The following is a 26,489-nucleotide window of genomic DNA, read 5'->3' as shown; positions in this document are numbered from 1 at the left end:
GGCATGATCATGGCCTAACTGCAGCCTCGACCTCCTGGGTTCAGGTGATCCCCCTATCTCAATATCCCAAGTAGTTAGGACTACAGGTGTGCATCACCACAGCCAGCTAATTTTTATTTTTATTTTTTTAGAGATGGGGTCTCTCTCTGTTGTCCTGGCTGGTTTCAAACTCTTAGGCTTAAGCCATCCTCCTTCCTCGACCTCCCAGAGTGTTGGGGTCACAGACATCAGCCACTGCACCTGGCCTGCTATATGTGGTGATACGCCGTTTGGTCATAAGTCTATTTTATCTGTCTAGGGATAATGTCTAGGGATTATCAGTTATTATTCTCTTGTCACCTGTCAAAACAGCAGTATCAGTGGCATGAAGGTTGTTGAAACTACAGTCATTTCAGACTGTGTCACAATAGAAATTGGCCTATTTGTAATGATGAACTCAAACGTTCATTTTTAAGGTATCTCCTGTTTTCTACTCATTGTGTCTCATCCATAGCCTGGAATATCTTAGTGATTTTTGCATTACTATTTAGTGGCAAAATCATTCCTTCAAAGTAAGCTTTTTCATGGGGTCCCCTGTTTAAAACAGACTAATCTGGATGCCTGATTTTTTAGAGTGTTTTTCCGATGGAAATGGGGGTTATTCAAGAATGAAAGGAATCGCTACAGATCTCACAATGGAAAACCACTCAAGTCTGAGTTTTTATTGCTGGTACTCAGGTGCTAGGTTCACTTGGTAGGCATGTTTGCTCCTCATTTTATTTACTAAGGGCCATGCTAACTCTTGCTCCAGTCTTACCAGCAGTCTACTGTCAATGCTAAAAGCATTCTCCTCTCAATCTTTGTGCAAAAGTTTCCTTCCAGGTTGTTGAGCTGACCTACGAAAGTCATGACGCTAATAGAATTGTCTTAACACAAAACAACAGCCAACAGCATTGAAGAAATCAGAGCTGATGCAGGCTTTCATGTGTGGGAATGCTTTTTCCTCTCTTGAATGAAGTTTCTTAAGAATGGTCTTAAGTTCTCCTGTTCTGTAACCAACAGGAGGACTCACAAATGGCAGTGGAAGATACATCTCTGCTGCTCCAGGCGCTGAAGCCAAGTACCGCAGTGCAAGCAGCGCCTCCAGCCTCTTCAGCCCGAGCAGCACTCTTTTCTCTTCCTCTCGTTTGCGATATGGAATGTCTGATGTCATGCCTTCTGGCAGGAGCAGGCTTTTGGAAGATTTTCGAAACAACCGGTACCCCAATTTACAACTGCGGGAGATTGCTGGGCATATAATGGAATTTTCCCAAGACCAGCATGGATCCAGGTGAGTACTTGGCTTTGGCACTTAAAGTACCTGAAGTCTTAATGCCTTAACTGTCTTGCCTCAGATAGTTATCTACTAAAATAAATTGCCATATAGTAATTTTTAAAAAGTGTGCCTCTTAGTGTGCATCACATTATTTTAAAGGGATTTAAGAAACATGAACACAAAGACATACATACACTTTGGCTCCTTTAAGCATTATGAAGAATATTTTGTTCTCAAAGAGATGCTATTCAAATACAAATTTGATCTAGGGTGCTTAGGAGAAAGACAGCTCTGCCGCCTTCCTTTGTTGTGCCCCTCTGTAGAAGTGACAGTCTGTGTAGAGACGAGTGAAGAAATTATTATAGAAGACAGAATTTGGTTTGGGTTACCCCTTCCTGTTGGGCTGCTGCAGTGGGCTTCACAGAAAGCGAACCTGGGCCTGGGGAAAGAGCATAATTATCGTTACAACACCCATTCTTCTTTCCCATTTCTGTTTCTGTTTCTTTCTCTGACTGTGTCCAGTAAAACAGTTTCTACAGAATTTAACCTCCTCCTTACGTTCTGCCAGCTTGCTACTGGGCCAGAATTTCTCATATTTGGATTCTATAGGCTACATTCAGAGGCAACATGTTTTTCCTGATACTAATCACCTAGACTAGAAAAAGGCAAACTGTTACTGTTTCAGAAGATAATGAATACTGTTTTATATGAAAATAAGTTAAAGAATATGGTAAGGACTGTAAGCTTTGAGTTCATTGATGTGAGTCTGGTTTCTAAAGGAAAAGTTAAGTAGGGTACTTGTTGCATTATGCCTCCCCCCACCCTGCCTCTCTTCCTGCACCCGTATTTTCATCTTCCCTCCCACCTTGCACATAAATAAGATTTAGTACATATACCCTATTGGAATGAAGTGTACCAACATTTAAATATGATTTTCAAAGCTCAGTTAAGTTAAGGCCTTCTTCTCTATTTAAATATTCTTCAAGGAAGTTCAAGTGATTGATCTAAATAGAGTTCAGCTGATTGTGTGCATGTGTGTGCGCACATGCTCACTCAAACACATTTCAGAACTGATGCAGTCTGTAAACCAAGATACCCTGCCGTACCTCCAGGTCTTTTTTCAGTGCTGTGATTGCCCTTTTTACTTTATACTTCAGATTCATTCAGCTGAAATTGGAGCGTGCCACACCAGCTGAGCGCCAGCTTGTCTTCAACGAAATCCTCCAGGCTGCTTACCAACTCATGGTGGATGTGTTTGGAAATTACGTCATTCAGAAGTTCTTTGAAGTAAGGCTTTGTTCTTTGTATCCTTTGACTTCAGAGAATCTGCAGAGCATTTTGATTTTCATTAGCCTTTTTAAGAATAGCAGTCCCATTCCAGTTCTCAGAATGAAGGGTATGTGGTCTTTTTAAAGAGCTTTTTAGTGTTTTTCCAGTTCATTAGCAGCAATCTATCTATTCTGTATGGTTTAAATACCCAAACAGATGCCAGTCTGTTTTGGAAATGTGTTTTGAAAACTGTGTCCTCATTTAGGACCTAGCACGTTATTTCAGATTGTTACAGTAGTTTCACAAAGCATGTCCCTTATGGAGGAAATAATCCCTGTAAAGTAGTTTTAGCAGGATCACAATAACATATTGCCAAAAACAAATTTTTCTAAGGTTCTTAGAGAATTGTCTTTGGACACCAACTCCAGTATATTTATTATCAGCTTAGGGTCACATTAATTGTTAAAGGCTTGCTGCTTGGCTACTCATTTGGCCTTGATACCTTATTTTGCCTCTGTTAGTCTGAATAATGTTCACTCTTTTTATCGCTGTCTTTGGCAAGAATTAATGAGATTATTAGGTTAATGTCTTTTTCCTCTAGTAAAATTTCAGAAAGGCAGGGATTTTTTTGGCTTACCATTGTAGTCCTAATTATGTGGCTTTGGCAACTCTAAGGTATAGATGCAGAATGGCACAAAACTTCAAGATGAGGAGGAAAATGCCAGAATTCTACACATTACTACCACAAAACAGATTTCTAAATGTCTTAACATCTCATTCTGTTTCATTTGTATGAAGATGAAAAAATGATGTGCTCATGTTTTACCTTCCCAAGTTTTTTCATGAAAACTTAACATCTTTTCACCCTGAATTATCCAGAAACCAATCTAAACGTGACTTTTATATTTTTGATTTTAGAATGTCTTGGTATTGCCATTTTGTCACATATATAAAAATACAGAGCTCTCTAGTTCTGGAGGCTGATGCAGCTTGGGGCGGCAAATTGTGCAATGGATGATAGCCATGTGATTTGGACCAAGCTTGAGCACTTCTCTGGATCTTAGTTCCCTTGGGAGAATGAAGAGGTTGGATGGGCTGATAATTCGTAAAGTCTCCTCCAGTCTCATGTTATGTGACTCAAATGAAAAAGCCAAGGGTGGAAAATCATTCTAAGTAGAATTTTAACATTGTATAGCCTTACCTCCTGATTTTACTAATTTTTCCCCTCCCAATTTTGTTCCCTTGTGTAAAAGGAAAAAAATTCAATTTTTGTAATGATGTAAAATACTACTTCAAAACAGTATGTCCGTGTGTGCTTTGGTAGTAACAGGGTATAGAATCTTCTTTTTTTTTTTTTTTTTTTTTTTTTTTTTTTTTTTGTTTTTTTTTTTTTTTTTTTTTTTTTTTTTTTTTTTTGAGACAGAGTCTCGCTCTATTGCGCAGGCTGGAATCCAGTGGTACGATCTTTGCTCACTGCAACCTCTGCCTCCTGGGTTCAAACAGTTCTCCTATCTCAGCCTCCTGAGTAGCTGGGATTACAGGAGTACGCCACCATGCCAGCTAATTTTTGTATTTTTAGTAGAGATGGGGTTTCACCATGTTGGCCAGGCTGGTCTTGAACTCCTGACCTCAGGTGATCTGCCCTCCTTGGCCTCCCAAAGTGCTGGGATTACAGGTGTGAGCCACCATGTCTGGCTGGATTCATTTAATAGTATGAATTAATGGCAGCTTTGAGGAATTACGTGTTTGCTTAGTAGATATTTGTAGTGAAACTACTATTGTTGGGTATTGGAGAAACTTCTTAACATTACAAAGGGTTACTCATAATTAGAGACCGAGAACTACTGGCTCAAAGAAACAATGGCTGTTTAAATATAAGGTTTAGTTAATCATGGATATCAGGGCTAAAAGAGGTTATGCCGGTGGTTGATGCAGAATAATGAATGCTTTGCTTTCCCTGGTTTATTTCCTTCTACTTAAGTAATGGTGTTCGCCCACACATTATGTCTAGTTTGGCAGCCTTGAACAGAAGCTGGCTTTGGCAGAACGGATTCGAGGCCATGTCCTGTCGTTGGCACTACAGATGTATGGCTGCCGTGTTATTCAGAAAGCTCTTGAGTTTATTCCTTCAGACCAGCAGGTAATTGTAAGTTTCCCCTTTAACTTTTCTCTTGGTGTTTGATGTTTCTCCATGGTACATGTAGTGAACCCTGTAAATCTGTCAATTTTCAGTTTTCTTTTATGGTTTTGCTTTGGTGCTCATGGCTGCCTTTTTGTGCATGGCAAGCATGAACTGTGCAAATAATTTAAATTCATTGTAGATCAAGTGTCTTGTGTTAAAACCTGTGGTATCCAATACTCTTCCAATTGGCTAGAACTTAGCCTTTAATAGGTTCAGTTTTACAGGTGGGCTTTTTTTTTCCATGAATGAAAGCAGGTAAAATGCTGATAAGCCATCATTTTCTCCAACAAGTCAAACTTTCCTCCAACCCACCTTCCATATTTTGTTACTCCTTCTCTCCTGTTCTTTCATCCAATCACCATCTGCTGAACAAGAGCCTACCCAGTGAAGCTTGGCACATTGACCTGAAGCCCACTCTGTGCCAGACTTCATCAGCACAGAGACGACTAAGACCTGATTCCTGCCCACAGAGTGTAGTCTGGTGGGGAAGAGCAATGGTGGTGAGCAGTGGTCAGGATGGGAGAAGGGCCTCTCACCCTCCCCAGAGTCCCTGAGGGCCGGCTTTGCAGGAGAAGGCAAGGCTAAAGAAGGGTTAGACGGGGAAAAGGAACAGAAATGAGAACACGTAGGTGCTTTGAGTGGGGAACTGACAGAGAAGTCACCAGAAGAGGCCCACAGCTTCTTGACAAAGTCACTGCGTGGGTCCAGTGAGCACCGCACACACCACGGGGCCCAGGAAGCAGAACAAACCCACAGGCAGGGTGTGCTACAGTTGTGTTTGTGCTAGGCAGTGCGCCCAGTGTCTGGTGCTTCTCATCAGAGCCTTCAGCTTTTGGGCTCTGAGCTCACTCAGCCCTTCTCAGTTGAGGGGTTGGTTGGCTGTTGTCTGGCAATGATGACCCACTTGCCCTCACTGAGAACAAAGTTCGGTAATGAGAATCTTTGTTACGGACTCAAGTTCTGAGCCAGACAAGACACCCAGCACCTCTGAGTCAGAGCACACCGCTCCAGACCACTGCACTGGTCCTGGCATGGCAGCTGAAGGCAAGATGTCCAAAGTTTTTAAAGTGGTAAGTTTCATAGGAATGTGTCAAGATGCTGGTGAAGGGAGAGAATGTTGGAGACAGAGCAGTTCTGGAGTTCATTCATTGAGTGCTTAGTACTAGAGATACTGCGTTAATAAGAAAGTATAAGTAATTAGAAGCAAGTGTGAAGCTCTTGTAATGTTTAAGTCATTGCCAATTTTGATTTTTCTTGAATTTTCATGGATAGTTGAATTCTTTCTCTTTAATTTTCTTGTTTTTCTTTTTTTCTTTCTTTTTCAAGACAGGATCTCATTCTGTCATCCAGGCTAGAGTGCAGTGGCACATTTACGCCTTGCTGCAGCCTCAACCTCCTGAGCTCAAGTGGTCTTCCCATCTTAGCCTCCCAAGTAGCTGGAACTACACGCATGCTCCACTTCACCTGGTTAATATGTGCGTTTTTGGTAGAGATGGGGCTTCGTCATGTTGCCTAGCCTGGTCTTGAACCCTTGGGCTCAATTGATCCTCCCATCTTGGCCTCCCAAAGTGCTGGGATTATAGATGTGAGACACCATACTCAGCTTTTGTTCTTTTCTGTGTTATATTTCTGCACATACTTTTTCTGGTCATGTTTCTCTGTGGTGTCTTGTTTTGGGCCTGATTTATGCTTCCTGCCATGGATTATTTACTCTTTTCTAGATGCAAGTTTGTCATTTTAGGTTAAATTAACTCATCTTTGTTGGAATTTTTATTTCTTCTGGATCACAAAAATATCCAGGGAAGCCATCTCTCCTTCATTTTGCTTATAAGTGTTCCTTGACTTTATTTTTGAATAAGCTTCATTTTCTATCATTCCCATAATTATATTTCCAGAGTAAATGACTCTCTTCTGGGCCCAGCAGAGTGGTACATGCCTGCAATCCTAGCACTTTTGGGAGGCCAAGGTAGGTAGATCGCTAGGGCCCAGGAGTTTGAGACCAGCCTGGGGGGCATGGTGGTGCACTCGTATAGTCTCAGCTAGGTGGGGGTGCTGAGGCAGGAGGATTGCTTGGGCCTGGGGGTTGAGGGTGCAGTGAGTCATGATTGCGCCACTGCACTCCAGCCTGGGTGACAGATCCTGAGAGACACTGTTTCAAAAAAAAAAGTAATTATTATTCCCTTATCACTGTGTCTATTACCTTTTGCTTCTTTAGCCCCTGCCATTGTAATCTTTATTTAATTATGTGATATCTTAGTTGCTTTGAGGTACTCACCATTTTGGGGATTTAAGACAGTGCATTCGTTAACATCACTATTTTGACGTGACTTGCAGTCTTCTAACAGAAATCCACTGGCAGCACAGTTTAGCCAATATACAGAGATTGGAGACAGCAGAGAAATTGGGCAGGATGTATCAGGTATAGCCATGGTGCAGGCATTTAATTTCAAGATACCTGAGACCTGGGGCAGTGAGTTTGGGGGAAGGGCTCCAGTTGAAATCCCACTGGTCTCTCTTTCTAGATATCCTTTCACCATCACCCGTTTTCTACTCACATACCCTGGTCCTGGCCATTTCGTCTGCTTCCCGTGTTTGGACACTTTTCATTAATTAACCAAGAGAACCATTCCTGCTGACTCTGTAGTCACTATGGCCTAGTAATAAGATCATAGATGCTGGAGTCACAGCTTCGGGCTAGAATTCTAATTGTGTCACTTTCTATCCATAGTTTGAAATATGTGACTTAAGCATCCTCTGTCTCAGTTTCTTTTACATGCCAGTAGAGGTGGGGTGTTCAGGTTAATATATTGTTGACAGTTTGGTTTACTGACATAATGGTTTATCATATAGTTCAGCCAGATTGCTTGGGTTTGAATTTTGGGAATCTGGGTCTGTAGTTTTGTAAGTCTTTCAATTTGTCTTTTCCTTGGTTTCTCCATCTATAGTGGTGTCCACTCCATAAGATTGTTAGGAAAATTCAGTTAAAACATGTCACACACTTAGAGGTATGCCTAACCAGGGGTAAACTCTAGATTAATTAGTATCATTACTATAAATACTTTACAGGGTTGTGATAATAAAAACATGATGAATTGTAATGTGAAAGTGTGTGAAATTCTTTAGTTTGGTTTAGTTTTGTTTTAATTTTAGAGACCGGGTGTTGCTCTGTCTGTGGTGCCATCATAGCTCACTGCAACCTGGAACTCCTGGGCTCGGGTGATCCTCCCACCTCAGCCTTCAGAGTAGCTGGGACTGTGATTGTGTGCCATGTAGAAATGCTTTCATACAGTATAGAAATAGCCCCTGACTTATGATTTTTCAATTTACAAATGATAAAAAAGCATTATACATCAGTAAAAACTGTAGTTTGAATCTTTTTTAAAATTAAATTAATAAATTTTTTTGAGACAGTCTTGTTCTCTTGCCCAGGCTGGAGTGCAGTAGCATGATCTTGGTTCACTGTAACCTCCACCTCCTAGGTTCAAGTGATTCTCCTGCCTCAGCCTCTTGAGTAGCCGGGATTGCAGGCGCATGCCACAGTCAGCTAATTTTGGTATTTTTAGTAGAGATGGGGTTTCACCATGTTGGTCAGGCCGATCTTGAACTCCTGACCTCATGATTTGCCTGCCTTGGCCTCCCAAAGTGCTGGGATTTACAGGCATGAGCCACCATGCCTGGACAGTTTTTATTTTTAATTATATATTTTTTTTTTTTTTTTGAGACAGAGTTTTGCTCTGTCACCCAGGCTGGATTGCAGTGCGTGGTGTTGGCTCACTGCAATCTTTGCCTCCCAGGTTCAAGTGATTCTTCCTCCTCAGCTTTCTGAGTAGCTGGGACTACAGGCTCACACTACCATGCCCAGCTAATTTTGGTATTTTTAGTAGAGATGGGGTTTCGCCATGTTGGCCAGGCTGTCTCGAACTTCTGACCTCAAGGGATTAACCCACTTTGGCCTTCCAAAGTGCTGGGATTACAGGGCGCCTGGCCTATAAATTATTTTTCTCATTATAAAATAGGCTCTGTGTTAGATAATTTTGTCCAACTGTAGCCTCCTGTAAGTGTTCTGAGCACTTCTGACGTGGCCTAGGCTTAGCTATGATGTTCTATAAATTAGATATATTTAAATGCATTTTTTAGTTAATCCTATTTTCAACTTATAACAGGTTTATTGGAATGTAATTCTTTAGTAAGTTAAGGAGTATCTGTTCCTGATATAGGCTCCTGTGTATTTGAAAATGTCCACCCTTTTTCTTCTTAAGATCTAAGAGGTGGCCAGGTGCAATGGCTCACTCCTGTAATCTCAGTACTTTGGGAGGCCAAGGAGGGCAGATCTCCTGAGGTCAGGAGTTCGAGACTACCCTGGCCAACATGGTGAAACCCTGTCTCTACTAAAAATACAAAAATTAGCTGGATGTTGTGGTGCACAGCTGTAATCCCAGCTACTCAGGAGACTGAGACAGGAGAATTGCTTGAGCCCAGGAGGTGGAAGTTGCAGTGAGCTGAGATCGTGCCACTGCACTCCAGCCTGGGTGACAGAGCACAGCTCTGTCTCTCAAAAAAAAAAAAAAAAGACTCTAAGAGGTTTTTTCTTTGTTTTTGTTTGTTCCTTTGTTTGTTTTTACAGGTGTGAGATCTTTTTAGTTACTGGTTATTGTTACAGTAAATCTGTTGTTGGAAATTTTACTGTAAATTTGCTGTCATATGAAAAGAGTCAAGTCCTCATTTGTTTCCCTGTTGTCATTGTTCCACAGTGTTATTCTACTTTCATCATCACAGATTCTCTGTTCAGTGCTTTCATGTTTGGTGACGAGAACATTCTTTGTCCACATATTTGCTTGCTGTGATTCTGGTGGTGCTTTCTTTCTTTGTCTCCAATAGAATGAGATGGTTCGGGAACTAGATGGCCATGTCTTGAAGTGTGTGAAAGATCAGAATGGCAATCATGTGGTTCAGAAATGCATTGAATGTGTACAGCCCCAGTCTTTGCAATTTATCATCGATGCGTTTAAGGGACAGGTAAGTGACGCAGGAGAGAAATAATGGAAACAGATTGATTTCCCTTGTGAGTAGAAAACAAAATAGAATTTGTGGCATGTTCTCAATGTACTTGATGTATTTTATTTATTTATTTATTTATTTTCGAGACTGGGTCCCACCCTGTTGCCCAGGCTGAAGTGCAGTGGCGCCATCACGGCTCACTACAGCCTTGAACTGCCAGGTTCAAGCAATCCTTCCACCTCAGCCTCGCAAGTGGAAGAGGCTACCACACCTGGCTCATTTTTAAATTTTTTGTAGAGACGGGGGTCTCACCATGTTGTCCAGGATGGTCTCAATTTTCTACAGTCAAGTGATCCACCTGCCTCAGGCTCCTGAAGTTGCTAGGATTATAGGCATGAGCCACTGTACCCGCCTGAATGTACTTTAGACTGCAGTAAACAGTGATCCTGTAGTACTTGACAGTAGCAGTACTATCAAGTACCTGTGTGCTGCAAGTCTCTTCGCTTCAGTGTCTCTAGGCCTTCTTTCCACATTAATGCAGATGTCTGCTCACGTTGGTATGAAACACTGTTGTAAGAATTGTTAAGATGAAATCTCATATTTGAAGAATAAATTATTTCTCTTGGTTAAGTACGATTTATCCTGATATTTCAATGCTTTGGTTTTAAATTTGATTTAAAATTCAGGTAATTTACAGAACTAATGTAGGTCATGTGTGAATGTCTTTAAAATAACAAGATGCTTCTTGCTTAAATTTTTTTGGAGAGGATGAAGACCAGGTTGGTTTGAATTGTGTTAAATGGCCAGAAATAACTTCTAGTTTCTCCTGTTTTCTCGTATGTCAAAAATCTCTTCTTAGCCTCAGCTTCCAAGTAAAATTGTTACTTATATATGTAAATACCTTTGTTTTTCCAGAATTGCCTCTGAATTGGCTGTAGTCAGTTTTTTTCCCCCTAAAACACAAAGTCCTTATAGTTTCCTAAGGTAGGTGGGACAGAACAGTAAAACTCACCCTTTTAGGTGTGTGAGATTGGCCTTTCTTTAGGAAGGGGGAAAAATGAGAAAAAGCACATAGATTTTCAGGTATCACTGCACTGCTAAGTGTGGATTGATAAGGGATTTAGTAATCTTTAGGTTTTGCTGCTTGCTTGGTGACCATGATGGTAAGTTACTGACAGCAACACACGTGGTTATTGGGAGTTTCTGACTTAATGAAAAAAGGGTAGATCTGTTTACCGTAACATTAAGATGTTACATTTGTGGAAGCATACAACAAGGTAAAATGAGAATTTTTTTTTTTTTTTTTTTTTAAGACGGAGTTTCACTCATGTTACCCAGGCTGGAGTGCAATGGCGCGATCTCGGCTCACCGCAACCTCCACCTCCTGGGTTCAGGCAATTCTCCTGCTTCAGCCTCCTGAGTAGCTGGGATTACAGGCACGCACCACCATGCCCAGCTAATTTTTTGTAGTTTTAGTAGAGACGGGGTTTCACCATGTTGGCCAGGATGGTCTCGATCTCTTGACCTCGTGATCCACCCGCCTCGGCCTCCCAAAGTGCTGGGATTACAGGCTTGAGCCACCGCGCCCGGCCAAAATGAGAATATTTTCAAGATGCAACTCTCAAAGAATTGGTAACTAGAGTGTATAAAGAACCTCTCTGTAATGAAGTCAAACAATACAACATGATGTAAAAGTGGGCCCAGAACATAAACTGACATTTAATAGAAGAAACACAAATTGCCAGTAGATGTGAAAAAGCACTCAGTTCCATTAGGAACAAGGAAAATGCAAAATTAACCCACAAATGATAAACCATTTTTACCCATCAGTTGCTATGTGCTGGCAGGAGTTGGGTACACCGGTGGGAATAGATACTGACACAACCATTTTGCAAAATAATTTAGCATTGTCTTTCAAATTTCAACCTTTATAGTTTCTGTAATCCTGTTGAAATATCTGTACATGTGTACTACAGGACCTATTTAGACATGTTTAAAACACCATTATTCTATTAAAAGACTGGAGCAACCCAGATGACCATGAGCAGGGGATTGCATTTTTTAAAAATGTCATATACTCAGCCGGGTGCGGTTGCTCACCCCTGTAATCCCAGCACTTTCGGAGGCCGAGGCAGGTGGGTCACCTGAGGTCAGGAGTTTTGAGACCTGCCTGGCCAACATGGTGAAACTCTGTCTCTACTAGAAATACAAAAAGCTGGGCATGGTGGTGGGCACCTGTAATCCCAGCTACTTGGGAGGCTGAGGCAGGAGAATTGCTTGAACCAAGGAGATGGAGGTTGCAGTGAGCTGAGATGGTGCCATTGTACTCCAGTCTGGGCAACAAGAGCAAAGCTCCATCTCAAAGGAAAAAAACAAAATCTCATATACTTAGCTAATTTCTTCCTGTATACCATGTAGAATAAATTACAGAAACTCACAGTATTGTAGATGAAATGGGAATCATAATGTTGAGTGAAATTAATCAAGTGTAGTATTTTTATAAAGCTAAAGCAAAACTATACGATATGCTATTTGTGTTTACAGTTGTAAACATAAAGCTACATGTATAAAGTCACACATAAGGCTAGGCATAGTGGCTTGCACCTATAATCCTAGCACTCTGGAGGGCCAAGGTGGGAGGATTACTTAAGGCCAGGAGTGCAGGAGCAGCCTGGGCAACATAGTGAGTCTCAATCTCTACACAAAAACATTTTTTTTAAAGCAGCCAGATGTGGTGATGAGTGCTTGTACTCCCAACAGTTTGGGAATGTGAGGCAGGAGGATGACTTGAGTGCAAGAGCTCAAGGCAGCAGTGAGCTGTGATCACCATTGCACTCCAGCCTGGGTGACAGAGTGAGACCTTGTCTCCCAAACAAAACAAAATCATACGTAAGCACTGGGTGTGATGACTTACACGTGGCAAGCCCCCAGTAAGTGTTAGCTACTGTTATTATTCTTATTGTTCTTGATTACAGTTCTGAAGTGTATGCCATTCAGCACAGAAGAGCAGAATCAAGGGTGGTGTGCTTTCCTATTGCTCTAAACCCAGCAAAAGAATCTTTTCTTATTGCTGAAAAACACCACAGTTAAATCAAAACATTGCATTGTGGTTGTTCTGGTCGTGTGAAAGCATTCAGGATTTGGTCCCAGTCCTTCCCCTTTCTGTTTTTAATGCTGTCTTTTGGAGAGGCTGTCAGTTGACATGCTTCACTCTTTTTTTTTTTTTTTGAGATGGAGTCTCATTCTGTCACTAGGCTGGAGTGCAGTGGCTCAACTTCCGACTCCCTGGTTCAAGCAGTTCTCCTGCCTCAGCCTCCCGAGTAGCTGGGACTACAGGCGTGTGCCACCATGCCCAGCTGATTTTTGTAAAGCTTTTAGTAGAGACAGGGTTTCACCATGTTGGCCAGGATGGTCTCGATCTCAACCTCGTGATCTGCCCGCCATGGCCTCCCAAAGTGCTGGGATTACAGGCGTGAGCCACTGTTTCCGGCCGACACTCTCGACTCTTAACTGTGTTTTCATGACTTTGACTAGTCATATGTTTCTTTCTTGGCAGCTGGGAAAAGTCCTTTTCAGCTCTGAATTTATGCATATCTATGAATTGCTTAAATAGATAATTAGTGGGTTTATTTACACATACACATACCGTATTATATTTAGAGAAAACTAAAATGCCATTAAATCCATTTGTGAAGATAAGTGGGATAATACAGACATATAAACAATAGTGAAGCATTGAAGGTGATGACTGTCATTTTTGCTTCTCATTTTCGTTTGTCTACCCTAGGTGTTTGCCTTGTCCACACACCCTTATGGCTGCCGAGTGATTCAGAGAATCCTGGAGCACTGTCTCCCTGACCAGACACTCCCCATTTTAGAAGAGCTTCACCAGCACACAGAACAACTTGTACAGGTAGTAGAGTTGGCAGTAGAGGAATGCAAACACCTGCGGGCTCATCCAGGTCCAGAGTTTGTGTGTTTTGTTAGCGTAGGCTCCAGATGAGGTTAAGGTGTTTGAAATACCCTTAAATCTTTTGGTTGTATTTTCATTCAGAGCAGCTTGGTTTGTGTTTTATGAATATGGGTAGTGAATTGAGCCTTAGCCCTGGAGTCAGGAGACCTAGCTTCCAGAACTCTGTCATGCACTCATGGTGTCACCTTAGGTAGACAATCCCTCTAGGTCTCTGTTTCATAATTGTTAAATGAAATAAGTTGATTTTTTGATTTCTTGTTTTTAGTGGTATAGCTCTGCTTATACCACTGATTAAATAATTAGGTATGCCCTCGTTTTTTGTTGAACACAAATATTTCCAGTTTTTTTCTGTTATAATAGGTGCAGTAAACCATTTGTAATGTGTTTGAGAAAAATGAATATTTATTCCCATAACACTCCCTCCCCTTTTAAAAATGAATATGTATATTCTGTTGTCTAGTAATAATACATTCCTGTTTTGTAATAGCAGAGAAAAATGTTACTACCTGTTTAAAAAATTGTGTGTTCATTAGTCTTCATATAAGCCATTATGGTGCTAAAAGAAAGATAGGTGTTAATTAGATATAAGGACTTAAGTAACCCACAGAACTAGCTTTTGTATGCATTTTATGTCTCTTACTGTTTTTCAAACAGGATCAATATGGAAATTATGTAATCCAACACGTATTGGAGCATGGTCGTCCTGAGGATAAAAGCAAAATTGTAGCAGAAATCCGAGGCAATGTACTTGTATTGAGTCAGCACAAATTTGCAAGGTATGTGCTCTGAGTTAGAAGGACTGTTTCGCAGAAGAGAGGATTAATAGTATTGAGCTATAATTCTCTTGTTTTTTAAATTTTTTTTCCCTCAAAGTGTATATAGCTTAAAAAGTCAAATAGTTCTATTACAAAGTAGAAACTCTAAGAGGTCCGTACCTGAGTGGGCTTCTTACTGTGCTAGAGCCAGCCACTTTGAAATCTGGGGAATACGTTACTAAAGAATGTGAGTGTTACACTTTGATCAATTGATTTTATTTTATTTTTTATTGTTTGTTTGGAATTGCGAAATGTTGTTTGCCCAGTTTCCCTTTTTGGCACCTGAAAGGCAGTTTACCATCTGTATATTTATGTATAGGCCTTAGTATCTCTTCTCCAGTCTTTATATTGTTCAAGCTCAAGAATGAAATGCAGTGGTTATTCCCAGGTTATGAAAGGCATCTGATGTCACTTATAAGTAGCAGAGGTTAGAGAGGGAATTGATGGCCCTTCCATGGGGATAGTGGTATGGTCTTCTGAGAAGATACTGTATGTCCTGCTGCCCACATAACATACTACTTTTTATTTTTGGAAGATATTCTTCCCTGGTTTTTAGAATAAACTGCAAGGCAGGACAGGACTCATACAACCTTAATGTTTTTAATTTGTTCATTTTATTTTATTTTATTTTTGAGACAGGGTCATGCTCTGTTGCTCAGGCTTGAGTGCGGTGGTGCAATCTTGGCTCACTGCAACCTCCGCTTCCCAGGAATACGCAATCCTCCCACCTCAGGCTCTCAGGTAGCTGGGACTGCCAGCACACACCACCACACCCAGCTACTTTTTGTATTTTTGTATAGTGAGGGTTTTGTTGTGTTGGCCACGTTGGTCTTGAATTTTTGGACTTAATCCTCTGATGTTGGCCTTCCAAAGTGCTGGGGTTACAGGAATGAGCCACCAGTACATGGCCTCGTTCATTTTAAATTTGTGAAATTTTATAACGTGTCACAGCCTGGAAGAATAGAGAAAAGAAATGAAAGTACCTGTAGATCCAGTGTCTCCATAGCCTGACCATATCAGGGTTATCTCTTAAGATCTTACATAGTTTTGTTTTTGGGGGGTCCTTTTGACCAGTTGCCTGGACTGAGGGAGGTCAGAATCTCTTGGGTTCTCTTCTTCAGGTCAGTCTTCTGTTTACATTTTTGTTCACAGTACTTAATTTCTCACCCTTAGATTTAGCCTAAGCATTAATTAATATTACAACAAATTCAGAAATAGATTTTTAAATTTTTTTATTAAGAGACAATCTCTGTTGCTCTGGCTGGAGTACAGTGGCACAGTCCTAGCTCACTGCAGCCTAGGATTCCTGGGCTCAAGCAGTCCTCCCATGTCAGCCCCCTAAGTAGCTGAGACTATAGGTGCATACCACCATGCCCAGCTACAACAATTACAGCTAATAACTGAGGAGCTACTGTGGGCCCAGTCCTCCCATTGATAGCATGTATAAACTGGGGATGAAAATACAAGAACTACCTGAAGACACTAGAGAGTAAGCTAAGGGCAGGTGGATACCTAGGAGGTGGGTATTTCAGAAGAAGAGAATTGCACTGGGGAAATTTCTTATTTCTGATGGCCGTTAGCCTTGTGGCCATTTCCCAGTTTTCTCCGTGCTGGGCAGCTAAAGCTGGAATAGGCTGTCCTCAGGGCAGGCACGACAAAGAGAAATCCTAGAAAGGGAGAGGGCCAGTGGGAGTTGGGGGAGGCCCACTTTTAACCTGCCCCAAAGTCTGGCTGACCCCTGAACCACATGTCCAGCTAATGCTAAAAGAGTTGAACTGAGATTTTAGCTGCTGCTTACTGTGTGAGAGAAGTTTGTAGTTTGACTATAACCAAGCTAACTGCACCGTAAGGGGAGTGGGGGGGGACTTCTCTGTGGTGGAACATAACTGAATTCTGAGTTTCTATAGCCTATTATTTGCAGTGTCTATCTGGATACCAGGAAAATGTGACCTATACTCAAGAAAAAAGAAAGAAAAATCAACGAATAGTTCTAAAATGACCCAGTTATTGGGATTAATAGAGAAGGATTATACAGCAGCTGTCTAAAAATACTCAGGTGGGCCGGGCGCGGTGGCTCACGCCTGTAATCCCAGCACTTTGGGAGGCCAAGGCGGGTGGATCACGAGGTCGAGAGATCAAGACCATCCTGGTCAACATGGTGAAACCCCGTCTCTACTAAAAATACAAAAAATCAGCTGGGCATGGTGGCGCGTGCCTGTAGTCCCGGCTACTCAAGAGGCTGAGGCAGGAGAATTGCCTGAACCCAGGAGGCGGAGGTTGTGATGAGCCGAGATCGTGCCATTGCACTCCAGCCTGGGTAACAAGAGCGAAACTCCATCTCAGAAAAAAAAAAAAAAAAAAAAAAAATACTCAGGTGTTGTGGCGGGCGTCTGTAATCTTAGGTGCTTGGGAGGCTAAGGCAGGAGAATCACTTGAACCTGGGAGGTGGAGGTTGCAGTGAGCCAAGATCATGCCAGTGCACTCCAGCTTGGGTGACAGAGTGAGACTCTGCCTCGCTCTGTCACCCAGGATGGAGTACAGTGGTGCAATCTCTGCTCACTGCAACCGCCCACTCCTGGGTTCAAACAATTCTCTTGCCTCAGCCTCCCAAGTAGCTGGGATTATAGGCGCGTACTACCACACCCGGCTAATTTTTTGTATTTTCAGTAGAGATGGGGTTTTACCATGTTGGCCAGGCTAGTCTTGAACTCCTGATCTTGTTATCTGACGCCTCCCAAAGTGCTGAGATTACAGGTGTGAGCCACCGTGCCTGGCCTCAAATAAATTTATTTTTTTTATTTTTTTTATTTTTATTTATTTATTTTTTTTGAGACGGAGTCTCGCTCTTGTTACCCAGGCTGGAGTGCAATGGCGCAATCTCAGCTCACCGCAACCTCCGCCTCCTGGGTTCTGGCAATTCTCCTGCCTCAGCCTCCTGAGTAGCTGGGATTACAGGCACGCACCACCATGCCCAGCTAATTTTTTGTATTTTTAGTAGAGACGGGGTTTCACCATGTTGACCAGGATGGTCTTGATCTCTTGACCTCGTGATCCACCCGCCTCAGCCTCCCAGAGTGCTGGGATTACAGGCGTGAGCCACCGCGCCCGGCCAAATTTATTTTTTTTAAAAAACAAATTTTAGAAAAGAAAAATATAACATCTGAAATAAAATTTACTGTATGGCTTTAATAGTGGATTAGAGATGACAGAAGTCAATTAACTTGAAAATAGATAAATGGAAGTAAACAAAAAAATAAATCAGTGGCTTTCAGACATTTATTATTTATTTTTTGAGACAGGGTCTCACTTTCACCCGGGCTGGAGTGCAGTGGTGTGATCTCTGCTCACTGCAACCTCCACCTCCTGGGTTCAAGTGATTCTCTTGCCTCAGCCTCCCAAGCACCTGGGATTACAGGTGCCTGCCATTATACCTGGCTAATTTTTGTATTTTTAGTAGAGACAGGGTTTCACCATATTGGTCAGGCTGGTCTCGAACTCCTGACTTCAAGCAATCCTTCAGCCTCAGCCTTCCAACATGCTGGGGTTACAGGCGTGAGCCACTGTGCCTGCCTTTGGACATTTTTGATGGTGACCCAGAGTACAAAGTAAATTTTTATTATTGAATTTCTATGTACAGGTGCCATGCACATATATTACTGAAACATTATTGCCCATAATCCACTCTGATACTTCTATTCTGTTTTATTTAAAACCAAAAGCTGGTCACAGATCACTATATTGATTTCATTGCCCACAAATGGGTTGGTAACTGCAGTTTCAGAAACCCTAGAATGAACTTGAAAGATGGAGACCTTAGCAGCTATGTTGAGGTGGAAGCCTTTGGCCTAGTGAGATCCTGTAGTAGTAGGTGATCTACCCGCTTGCTTACTTGAAAGGCAAGTCAGTGGTGAGGACTGAGTTTTTCACCCACAAGAATGAATGTCCTGTCCCCAACCCGTTTTAGCAAACAGTCCTAATCCTGTTTTGTAGAAGAGGCTGGTCTGAAGTAGATGAAGATACAACTCAGCCAGGCAGTCTTGAAAAGTGATGAGCTCATTGCCTGAGCATTTGGAGATGTTGATGAGCTTCATAGTCTCTGAACCAGCTCAGCAATATTTTATTTTGTTTTATTACCAGACAGGGTCTTACTCTGTTGTCCAGGCTGGAGTGCATTGGTGCAGCCATAGCTCACGGCAGCCTCAGTCTCCTGGGCTCAAGCTATCCTTTCACCCCACCCTCCCGCAGTGTTAGGACTGCAGGAGTGATCCACCACAGCCAGCTTGTGACAATACTTAACTCCTATTTCTGCTAAGGGAGAAGCCAGTGGCTCCTAGGAGATTCTCTTCAACAGGGCCACACCTTCATCCCATGCTTGAGTTACATAGTACTCTGGAGCTAAGGCGGGGAAAAATACTTGCCCGTATTTCTGTATCAGAGGGGAAAAGCTATTGTTCTGATTAGATATCTAGCATATCAGATTTTATATGCACCATTTATTTTAAGAAGGAAGATTGAGGAAATGTGTGATAGGATGGTAGTTCTTTAATATTTTTGCCTGAGAATTTTTTTTTTTTTTTTTTGTCTTTTAAGTAAAAGCATTTGTATAAGTCTAGTATGTAAAAGCAGATAACACTGAGAGCGAGCCCTTTCAGAGGTCCATTGGACAACACCCTCCCTTGGTTTGAAAACCGCTGAAATAGGGTATTATTCTGGTAATGGCGTTTATGATGACTATTCACATAACCAAAGCACTGGCCTTTAGAAGGAGGAGTAAGATATCCTATCTGCCTCCATGTGCTTTTTGGGTAGGTATCCGTGTCTTCTTTCCGCCCCAAATGCCAAAATTCAGACACATGGGTGGAATTTCAGGGAAGCATGTTTTTGCTTTGGTATATAAGGAAGAATGTTTAACAGAGCTCTATAGTGGGTTGCCCTAGAAAGTGATTACCTTGGCTGGATGCAGTGACTCATGCCTGTAATCCCAGCACTTTGGGAGGCCCAGGTGGGTGGATCACGAGGTCAGGAGATACAGGCCAATGTGGTGAAACCCCTTCTTTACTAAAAATACAAAAATTAGCTGGGTGTCATGGCATGTGCCTGTAATCCCAGCTACTTGGGAGGCTGAGGCAGGAGAATTGCTTGAACCTGGGAGGCGGAGATTGCAGTGAGCTGAGATCACACCACTGCACTCCAGCCTGGCGACAGCAAGACTATCTCAAAACGAAAGAAGGAAAGTGGTTACTTCCAAATTATTGGGAATTTCTAAGTAGGGGTTAAAGGCCATTTTCAGGACTGGTAATAGAACGATGCGCATTAGCTGAGTAGAGGCTTTTAAGTTTACTACTTGAGGACTCTGTTAGCTACAGCACGTTTCACCTGGTTGCACCTGGTTGTGAACTCTTTAGAGCCTTCAGCCACTCAGCCACCCTTGAGCAGAGGTTCTCCTTGTCAGGTGTCAGGCTGGGCTCCAACATGATGAGTACAAATAATATGTATTTGACAGTGTCATTGCCACAGAGCCACAGGTACAAAGTAAAGTAGTATTGTCTTATAGAAACCAGACAGAGTAGTCACTCTGGATGGTCAGTATGCAGTGGCACAGCAGTGTGTAATTTGACCAGCCTCTGTAGTCCCTGGGGATTGGAGAAAAACTCTAATTTAATGCTACCATATTCCCCCTTTCCTGTCCCAAGGTGGTATGTTTGTGACATGTTTAGGAATACTGACAGTCCCTAGGGTTCTTCTAGTTCTTACACTCCTGAGAGGCAGTGTTTAGTAGTTGACCAAAGGCTGTGGTCCTGGCTGGCATGTTCCTTAATCAAGTCTCTAGAGCCTCTAGTAAGTGCTAAGCTGTCTGCTTGGCAGCAGGGAGATAGGCATAAGTACGGTTCCTTCCTGGCCTTGGTGAGCTCACAGAGGCAAGGAAAGAATGGACAGACATTGGTAAGTGTTGAACTAATAACCTGCTGGATAGTGAACCAGTCCCCTGAATCTTGCGTTGAAATCTCCTCACCTACCTGGGCTCCTTACTCTCGCCCATTTAGAGGGCCGGGTCCCATGTCCTTGAAGACCTGGTCTCTCTGGCTGATCAGGATGCAGTAGCATGGCAGTGTATAATTTGATCACCCTCTGTAGTGCCCGTGGATTGGAGAAAAACTCTGATTTAATGAAGCCACATTCCCCCTTTCCTACAATTGGATGCCACCGATGGCATAGGTGGAGAGCCTTAGAGACTGAGAGTGTCGGACAGTTGACAACTCATCTTCCACAAATGCTAGCTCTATCTTCCTGCTGGTCCTGAGGTCAAGGCAGAGGCTAGGCAAGCACAGCCTCACTAATAGGGCTCCTCTTCTAAGTGTTGTCCCTGGTTTTATCTTGTGACAGCAATGTTGTGGAGAAGTGTGTTACTCACGCCTCACGTACGGAGCGTGCTGTGCTCATCGACGAGGTGTGCACCATGAACGACGGTCCCCACAGTGCCTTATACACCATGATGAAGGACCAGTATGCCAACTACGTGGTCCAGAAGATGATTGACGTGGCAGAGCCAGGCCAGCGGAAGATCGTCATGCATAAGGTAGGCCAGGCCGGGCAGGGTCTCAGAGAAAGTGTGCAAGGCCTTGCTGCTTTCTGAAACACAAAGAAGGGTGGGTGCCCTGCTGTTATTGAAGAGCTGTCACTGACCCCCATCCATCCTGTATTCTGTTCTTCTTTTATGTGGAGCCATCATAGTCCTTACGCATTTGCCAGCCTTCCCTTATCAATAACCACACTGATAGGAAAGTCTTAAGCTATGTTTTTTGAAGTATTTCCATTCCTGATCTCTAGGAAATCAGTTTGTGAGTTCAGTAAACCAACCTGCTTACCTCATTTCTTTTATCCCTCCTTCCTCTTGTTCTTTGATCCCACCAACATCTGTTGAACAAGGGCCTGCCCAGCATGGTGCATCCATAGCCTGGCACATTGGCCTGAAGCCCACTCTGTGCCAGACTTCATCAGCATAGAGACGACTAAGACCTGATTCCTGCCCACAGAGTGTAGTCTGGTGGGGAAGAGCAATGGTGGTGAGCAGTGGTCAGGATGGGAGAAGGGCCTCTCACCCTCCCCAGAGTCCCTGAGGGCCGGCTTTGCAGGAGAAGGCAAGGCTAAAGAAGGATTAGACGGGGAAAAGGAACAGAAATGAGAACACGTAGGTGCTTTGAGTGGGGAACTGACAGAGAAGTCACCAGAAGAGGCCCACAGCTTCTTGACAAAGTCACTGCGTGGGTCCAGTGAGCACCGCACACACCACGGGGCCCAGGAAGCAGAACAAACCCACAGGCAGGGTGTGCTACAGTTGTGTTTGTGCTAGGCAGTGCGCCCAGTGTCTGGTGCTTCTCATCAGAGCCTTCAGCTTTTGGGCTCTGAGCTCACTCAGCCCTTCTCAGTTGAGGGGTTGGTTGGCTGTTGTCTGGCAATGATGACCCACTTGCCCTCACTGAGAACAAAGTTCGGTAATGAGAATCTTTGTTACGGACTCAAGTTCTGAGCCAGACAAGACACCCAGCACCTCTGAGTCAGAGCACACCGCTCCAGACCACGCCACCGCTACTGGCATGGCAGCTGAAGGCTGGGGAATTCCCAGGTCCTTAAAGTTGTAAGTTGTCAGGAGGCAGGTAAAGAGAGAGGGAGTATTGGAGGTAAGTAGGAGTTTAAGACATGTCCATTCATTCATTCAGTAAGTGCTCAACGTGCTGTACAGCAGGTCCTATTCTCAACAGGGTTGTAATGGTAAACATGACAGTGCTGTGCACGGATAGTTACTGTAATGCTGGAAGGGGAAGGGGTTGTCCAGGAATAGGGCAGGGAGTCTCCTACAACGTGTGGGTGCAGAGGAGGCTCCCTAAGGGAGTGATATTTAATAAAGTGATGACCCCTTCCAGAAGACGGAACATGGTGTGTGAAGACTGGGAAGCCGGAGACCAGACCATGCTGTATCTGAAGAAGTAAAGCGAGTTCAGAGGGGGAGGAGTGTGGTGACAAAGTCATACTTACGTTTCAAATAATTGTCCTGGCTACCCTGTGGCCTTTACAGTTCAGAGGAGGGGAGGCAGTGATGAGACCACGTGGGAGGCCGTTAAGCAACACGTGGCGATGGTTTGGGACTGAAGAGAAGTGGACAGAATAGGGCGCTAGAGTCAGTAGGCTTTAGCAGTTGGTTCGCTGAGGGAGTTGACGGAGAGCCCTGAGAAGCCCTCTTAGTTTTTCAGCTCTTCCATTCCTAAGTGGTGTCCTTTTCAGCAAAAGGGACACTAGGAGAGAAGCAGATTAATTATGTTTCACCTCTTGTTAAATCCAATAAAGTATGGAGTTCAACACATTGTGTGTGTGGCTTGTTAGGGCTGTTCTGTTTTGTTCTGGAGAAGTGTAAAGGTGAAGTGCCTGGACTCATCAGCAGCCAGTTCCAGGGACAGAGAGGAATGGATTGGATTTTGCTTATTTTCTAAAGGATAAGGGGATCCTGAACCCCAAGTTCTCATAACAGAAACATTAGTAACTACAACTCAGAGGAAAGGTGTAGCATTATTGCATGCTGTCATACAGGTGAGCTTAAGGGAGGTTAAACTAGAACCAAGGACTGTTTGCTGCCCGCCAGCTTCCCATGTACACTCTTAAGTAGGAATGTGACACCTGATGCAGCTCAGTGTCCTGGAGGCATGCATACGTGGTTTCTGGATTGGATCAATCCCTCCTTGCTTTGAGGACACGGCTAAACAGACAAATACTGGTGCCATCATGGAGCTCTCAACCTGGAGAGCCTCTGTCTACTGTGGTACATTTGTCCAGTGTGTTTGGGTATTCAGGTGCAGGTTTAGATTGGGGAATCAGATGAATAAACTGTGGTTCTTTGCCGTTTATATGGAAAGATTGATAATTATGCAAAAGATTGCAGACACAGCAGAGGTATGTAGAATACTCCCTGAGCTCACAGAAAAGGAAAGCACCTCCTGGAGAGGAAGCACCCTTCAAGTTTTCTGGAATGCAGGACTTCTTGAAATAGATCAGCCCAGGGAGGGAAGAACAGAAAGGGAATGCCTGGAGAGGTGAGCAGAGCATAGGTCGGAGAGCCAGAGGGATGAGGCTGGTGCAGCGGGCACGCGTGAGAGCACAGTGGGAGGACCGTCATTTGTGGAGAAGCCTTGCAGCTTGGGCTCAGCTGTCTGTGCTGTCCTTTGTTAGCCATTCAACCTTGACTGAGTGACTTCACCACTCTGTGCCTTCATGTTTTCCATCAGTAAGATGGGGATAATGACACCCGGCTCATGATGTTCATTGTTTCTCTTCTTGTCATTGATTAGCTTTCTGTGATCAACTGTGACCTGGAGAGACAGGGTCAAGTGGTGAGCTCAGGATTCATGGTGCCCAGAAATAACCCCCACTGCTCAGGAGAGCCTGGATGCTGTGCATGGGGCCAGAGGGCCCTGTGTGTGTGCTTTCAGGAAAGCACCGTGCAGCTGGCGGAGAGTGGGCAGTGTGTGTTCCCAGCAAGGATGCGCTTTCTTCTCGTGCTGTCCTGGGAGTGGCCCATGCCACCCAGCCTTCAGAGCCCTCAGGCTGTGTGGCACCACTCAAGATAGGAGCTCCTCTCCTCCTCTGATGGGTTGCTAAAGTGCTAAAAGTCAGGTGACTGGCCTGAACCAGTGAAAGGTTATTGCTGTGGGGTGTACATGTGCGCGTGATGCGTGTCTGGGAAGCCTGCCCAAGAGTCTCTACTCAGGCCGTGTAACGCAGACTGTCTTTCCTCCCCAGATCCGGCCCCACATCGCGACTCTTCGTAAGTACACCTATGGCAAGCACATTCTGGCCAAGCTGGAGAAGTACTACATGAAGAATGGCGTTGACTTAGGACCCATCTGTGGCCCCCCCAATGGTATCATCTGAAGCAGTGTCACCCGCTCTTCCCTCATTCCCACTGACCTCACTGGCCCACTGGCAAATCCAACCAGCAACCAGAAATGTAGTGTGGAGTCTGAGACGGGCAAACGGTTGCTCCAGGATTACTCCCTCCTCCAAAAAAGGAATCAAATCCATGAGTGGAAAGCCTTTGTAAATTTAATTTTATTACACATAACATGTACTATTTTTTTTAATTGACTAATTGCCCTGCTGTTTTACTGGTGTATAGGATACTTGTACATAGGTAACCAGTGTACATGGGAGGCCACATATTTTGTTCACTGTTGTATCTATATATCACATGTGGAAACTTTCAGGGTGGTTGGTTTAACAAAAAAAAAATCTTTAAAAAAAAAAAAGAAAAAAAAAAAAAAAGAAAAGGTTTTTAGCTCATTTGCCTGGCCGGCAAGTTTTGCAAATAGCTCTTCCCCACTTCCTCATTTTAGTAAAAAACAAACAAAAACAAAAAAACCTGAGAAGTTTGAATTTTAGTTAAATGACCCCAAACTGGCATTTAACACTGTTTATAAAAAATATATATATACATATACATACATATATATATATATATATATATATAAATGAAAAAGGTTTCAGAGTTGCTAAAGCTTCAGTTTGTGACATTAAGTTTATGAAATTCTAAAAATTGCCTTTTTTGGAGATGATATGCCGAGGAAGGCTGTTTGTGAGGAGGAGACGCGAGCACCCAGAGCGTCTTTTGAGGCTGGGCGGGTGTGACTGTTTACTGCCTACTGGATTTTTTTCTATTAACATTGAAAGGCAAAATCTGATTATTTAGCATGAGGAAAAAAAATCCAACTCTGCTTTTGGTCTTGCTTCTATAAATATATAGTGTATACTTGGTGTAGACTTTGCATATATACAAATTTGTAGTATTTTCTTGTTTTGATGTCTAATCTGTATCTATAATGTACCCTAGTAGTCGAACATACTTTTGATTGTACAATTGTACATTTGTATACCTGTAATGTAAATGTGGAGAAGTTTGAATCAACATAAACACGTTTTTTGGTAAGAAAAGAGAATTAGCCAGCCCTGTGCATTCAGTGTATATTCTCACCTTTTATGGTCGTAGCATATAGTGTTGTATATTGTAAATTGTAATTTCAACCAGAAGTAAATTTTTTTCTTTTGAAGGAATAAATGTTCTTTATACAGCCTAGTTAATGTTTAAAAAGAAAAAAATAGCTTGGTTTTATTTGTCATCTAGTCTCAAGTATAGCGAGATTCTTTCTAAATGTTATTCAAGATTCAGTTCTCACTAGTGTTTTTTTTAATCCTAAAAAAGTAATGTTTTGATTTTGTGACAGTCAAAAGGACGTGCAAAAGTCTAGCCCTGCCCGAGCTTTCCTTACAATCAGAGCCCCCTCACCTTGTAAAGTGTGAATTGCCCTTCCCTTTTGTACAGAAGATGAACTGTATTTTGCATTTTGTCTACTTGTAAGTGAATGTAACATACTGTCAATTTTCCTTGTTTGAATATAGAATTGTAACACTACACGGTGTACATTTCCAGAGCCTTGTGTATATTTCCAATGAACTTTTTTGCAAGCACACTTGTAACCATATGTGTATAATTAACAAACCTGTGTATGCTTATGCCTGGGCAACTATTTTTTGTAACTCTTGTGTAGATTGTCTCTAAACAATGTGTGATCTTTATTTTGAAAAATACAGAACTTTGGAATCTGGGTTTGTGCTTTATTTTAACCTCCCCCCCACCCCCACCTCCAGTGCAGTTCCCCAGGACAGCCCTTTCCTGCTCAGGCTTCTTTCTGCCTGTTTTGTTGTTTTGTGAGGGTGGGGGGAGGGCTGTCAAACTGATGGCTGTTGAGGCCAATTTAAACCAGAGATGTTCGGTTCAGCCTGCCCAGTGCATTCAGACTCAAGATATTTCACGTAAAAATCCAGATTTCCAACTTTGCACATGAGAATATTCTTGGGCCCCTCAGGTGAGGTGTCTGGGTTACAGCACTGTCTGTCTGGGCCTCTCTTCTTCCC

At 42.9% G+C, this 26,489-nt stretch overlaps 1 protein-coding gene, 1 long non-coding RNA gene and 2 other non-coding genes across 5 annotated transcripts; all 4 read left to right on the top strand.

The window, feature by feature from the left end:
- The first annotated feature begins 1,005 nt into the window (after nucleotides 1–1,005).
- Nucleotides 1,006–26,179, top strand: LOC108302334 (pumilio homolog 1-like). Of its 2 annotated transcripts, none has more exons than XM_017525949.2 (8): nucleotides 1,006–1,309; nucleotides 2,452–2,581; nucleotides 4,575–4,703; nucleotides 9,624–9,761; nucleotides 13,531–13,656; nucleotides 14,371–14,492; nucleotides 20,916–21,108; nucleotides 24,321–26,179. In XM_017525949.2, exons 1-8 carry the CDS (start codon nucleotides 1,179–1,181, stop codon nucleotides 24,450–24,452), a joined length of 1,101 nt encoding a protein of 366 aa, XP_017381438.1. In that variant the 5' UTR covers nucleotides 1,006–1,178; the 3' UTR covers nucleotides 24,453–26,179. The 2 variants fall into 2 exon arrangements, with proteins under 2 accessions (XP_017381438.1, XP_017381437.1); XM_017525948.2 differs by having other exon boundaries at nucleotides 4,575–4,709.
- LOC119470768 lies at nucleotides 5,631–5,715 on the top strand. The gene has a single exon (XR_005199735.1). It is a non-coding gene; the product is annotated as a small nucleolar RNA SNORD103/SNORD85 (small nucleolar RNA).
- LOC108302335 lies at nucleotides 15,244–17,046 on the top strand. The gene is made up of 2 exons (XR_001824301.1): nucleotides 15,244–16,587; nucleotides 16,906–17,046. It is a non-coding gene; the product is annotated as an uncharacterized LOC108302335 (long non-coding RNA).
- LOC119470767 lies at nucleotides 21,981–22,065 on the top strand. Its single transcript, XR_005199734.1, has one exon. It is a non-coding gene; the product is annotated as a small nucleolar RNA SNORD103/SNORD85 (small nucleolar RNA).
- Nucleotides 26,180–26,489: the final 310 nt, after the last annotated feature.

The sequence above is a fragment of the Cebus imitator genome, unplaced genomic scaffold (assembly GCF_001604975.1).
Source record: "Cebus imitator isolate Cc_AM_T3 unplaced genomic scaffold, Cebus_imitator-1.0 Scaffold39, whole genome shotgun sequence".
Taxonomy (NCBI): Eukaryota; Metazoa; Chordata; class Mammalia; order Primates; family Cebidae; genus Cebus; species Cebus imitator.
This window is presented reverse-complemented; position numbering and strand designations above follow the sequence as displayed.

What these genes read in the sequence shown, in the direction of transcription:
- LOC108302334 (XM_017525948.2), top strand. Translation starts at nt 1,179, where the DNA reads ATGTCTGATGTCATGCCTTCTGGCAGGAGCAGGCTTTTGGAAGATTTT. An exon ending in CAAGACCAGCATGGATCCAG is followed by an intron (nt 1,310 to 2,451) that starts GTGAGTACTTGG and finishes TTTATACTTCAG; the next exon opens with ATTCATTCAGCTGAAATTGG. An exon ending in TCGATGCGTTTAAGGGACAG is followed by an intron (nt 9,762 to 13,530) that starts GTAAGTGACGCA and finishes TGTCTACCCTAG; the next exon opens with GTGTTTGCCTTGTCCACACA.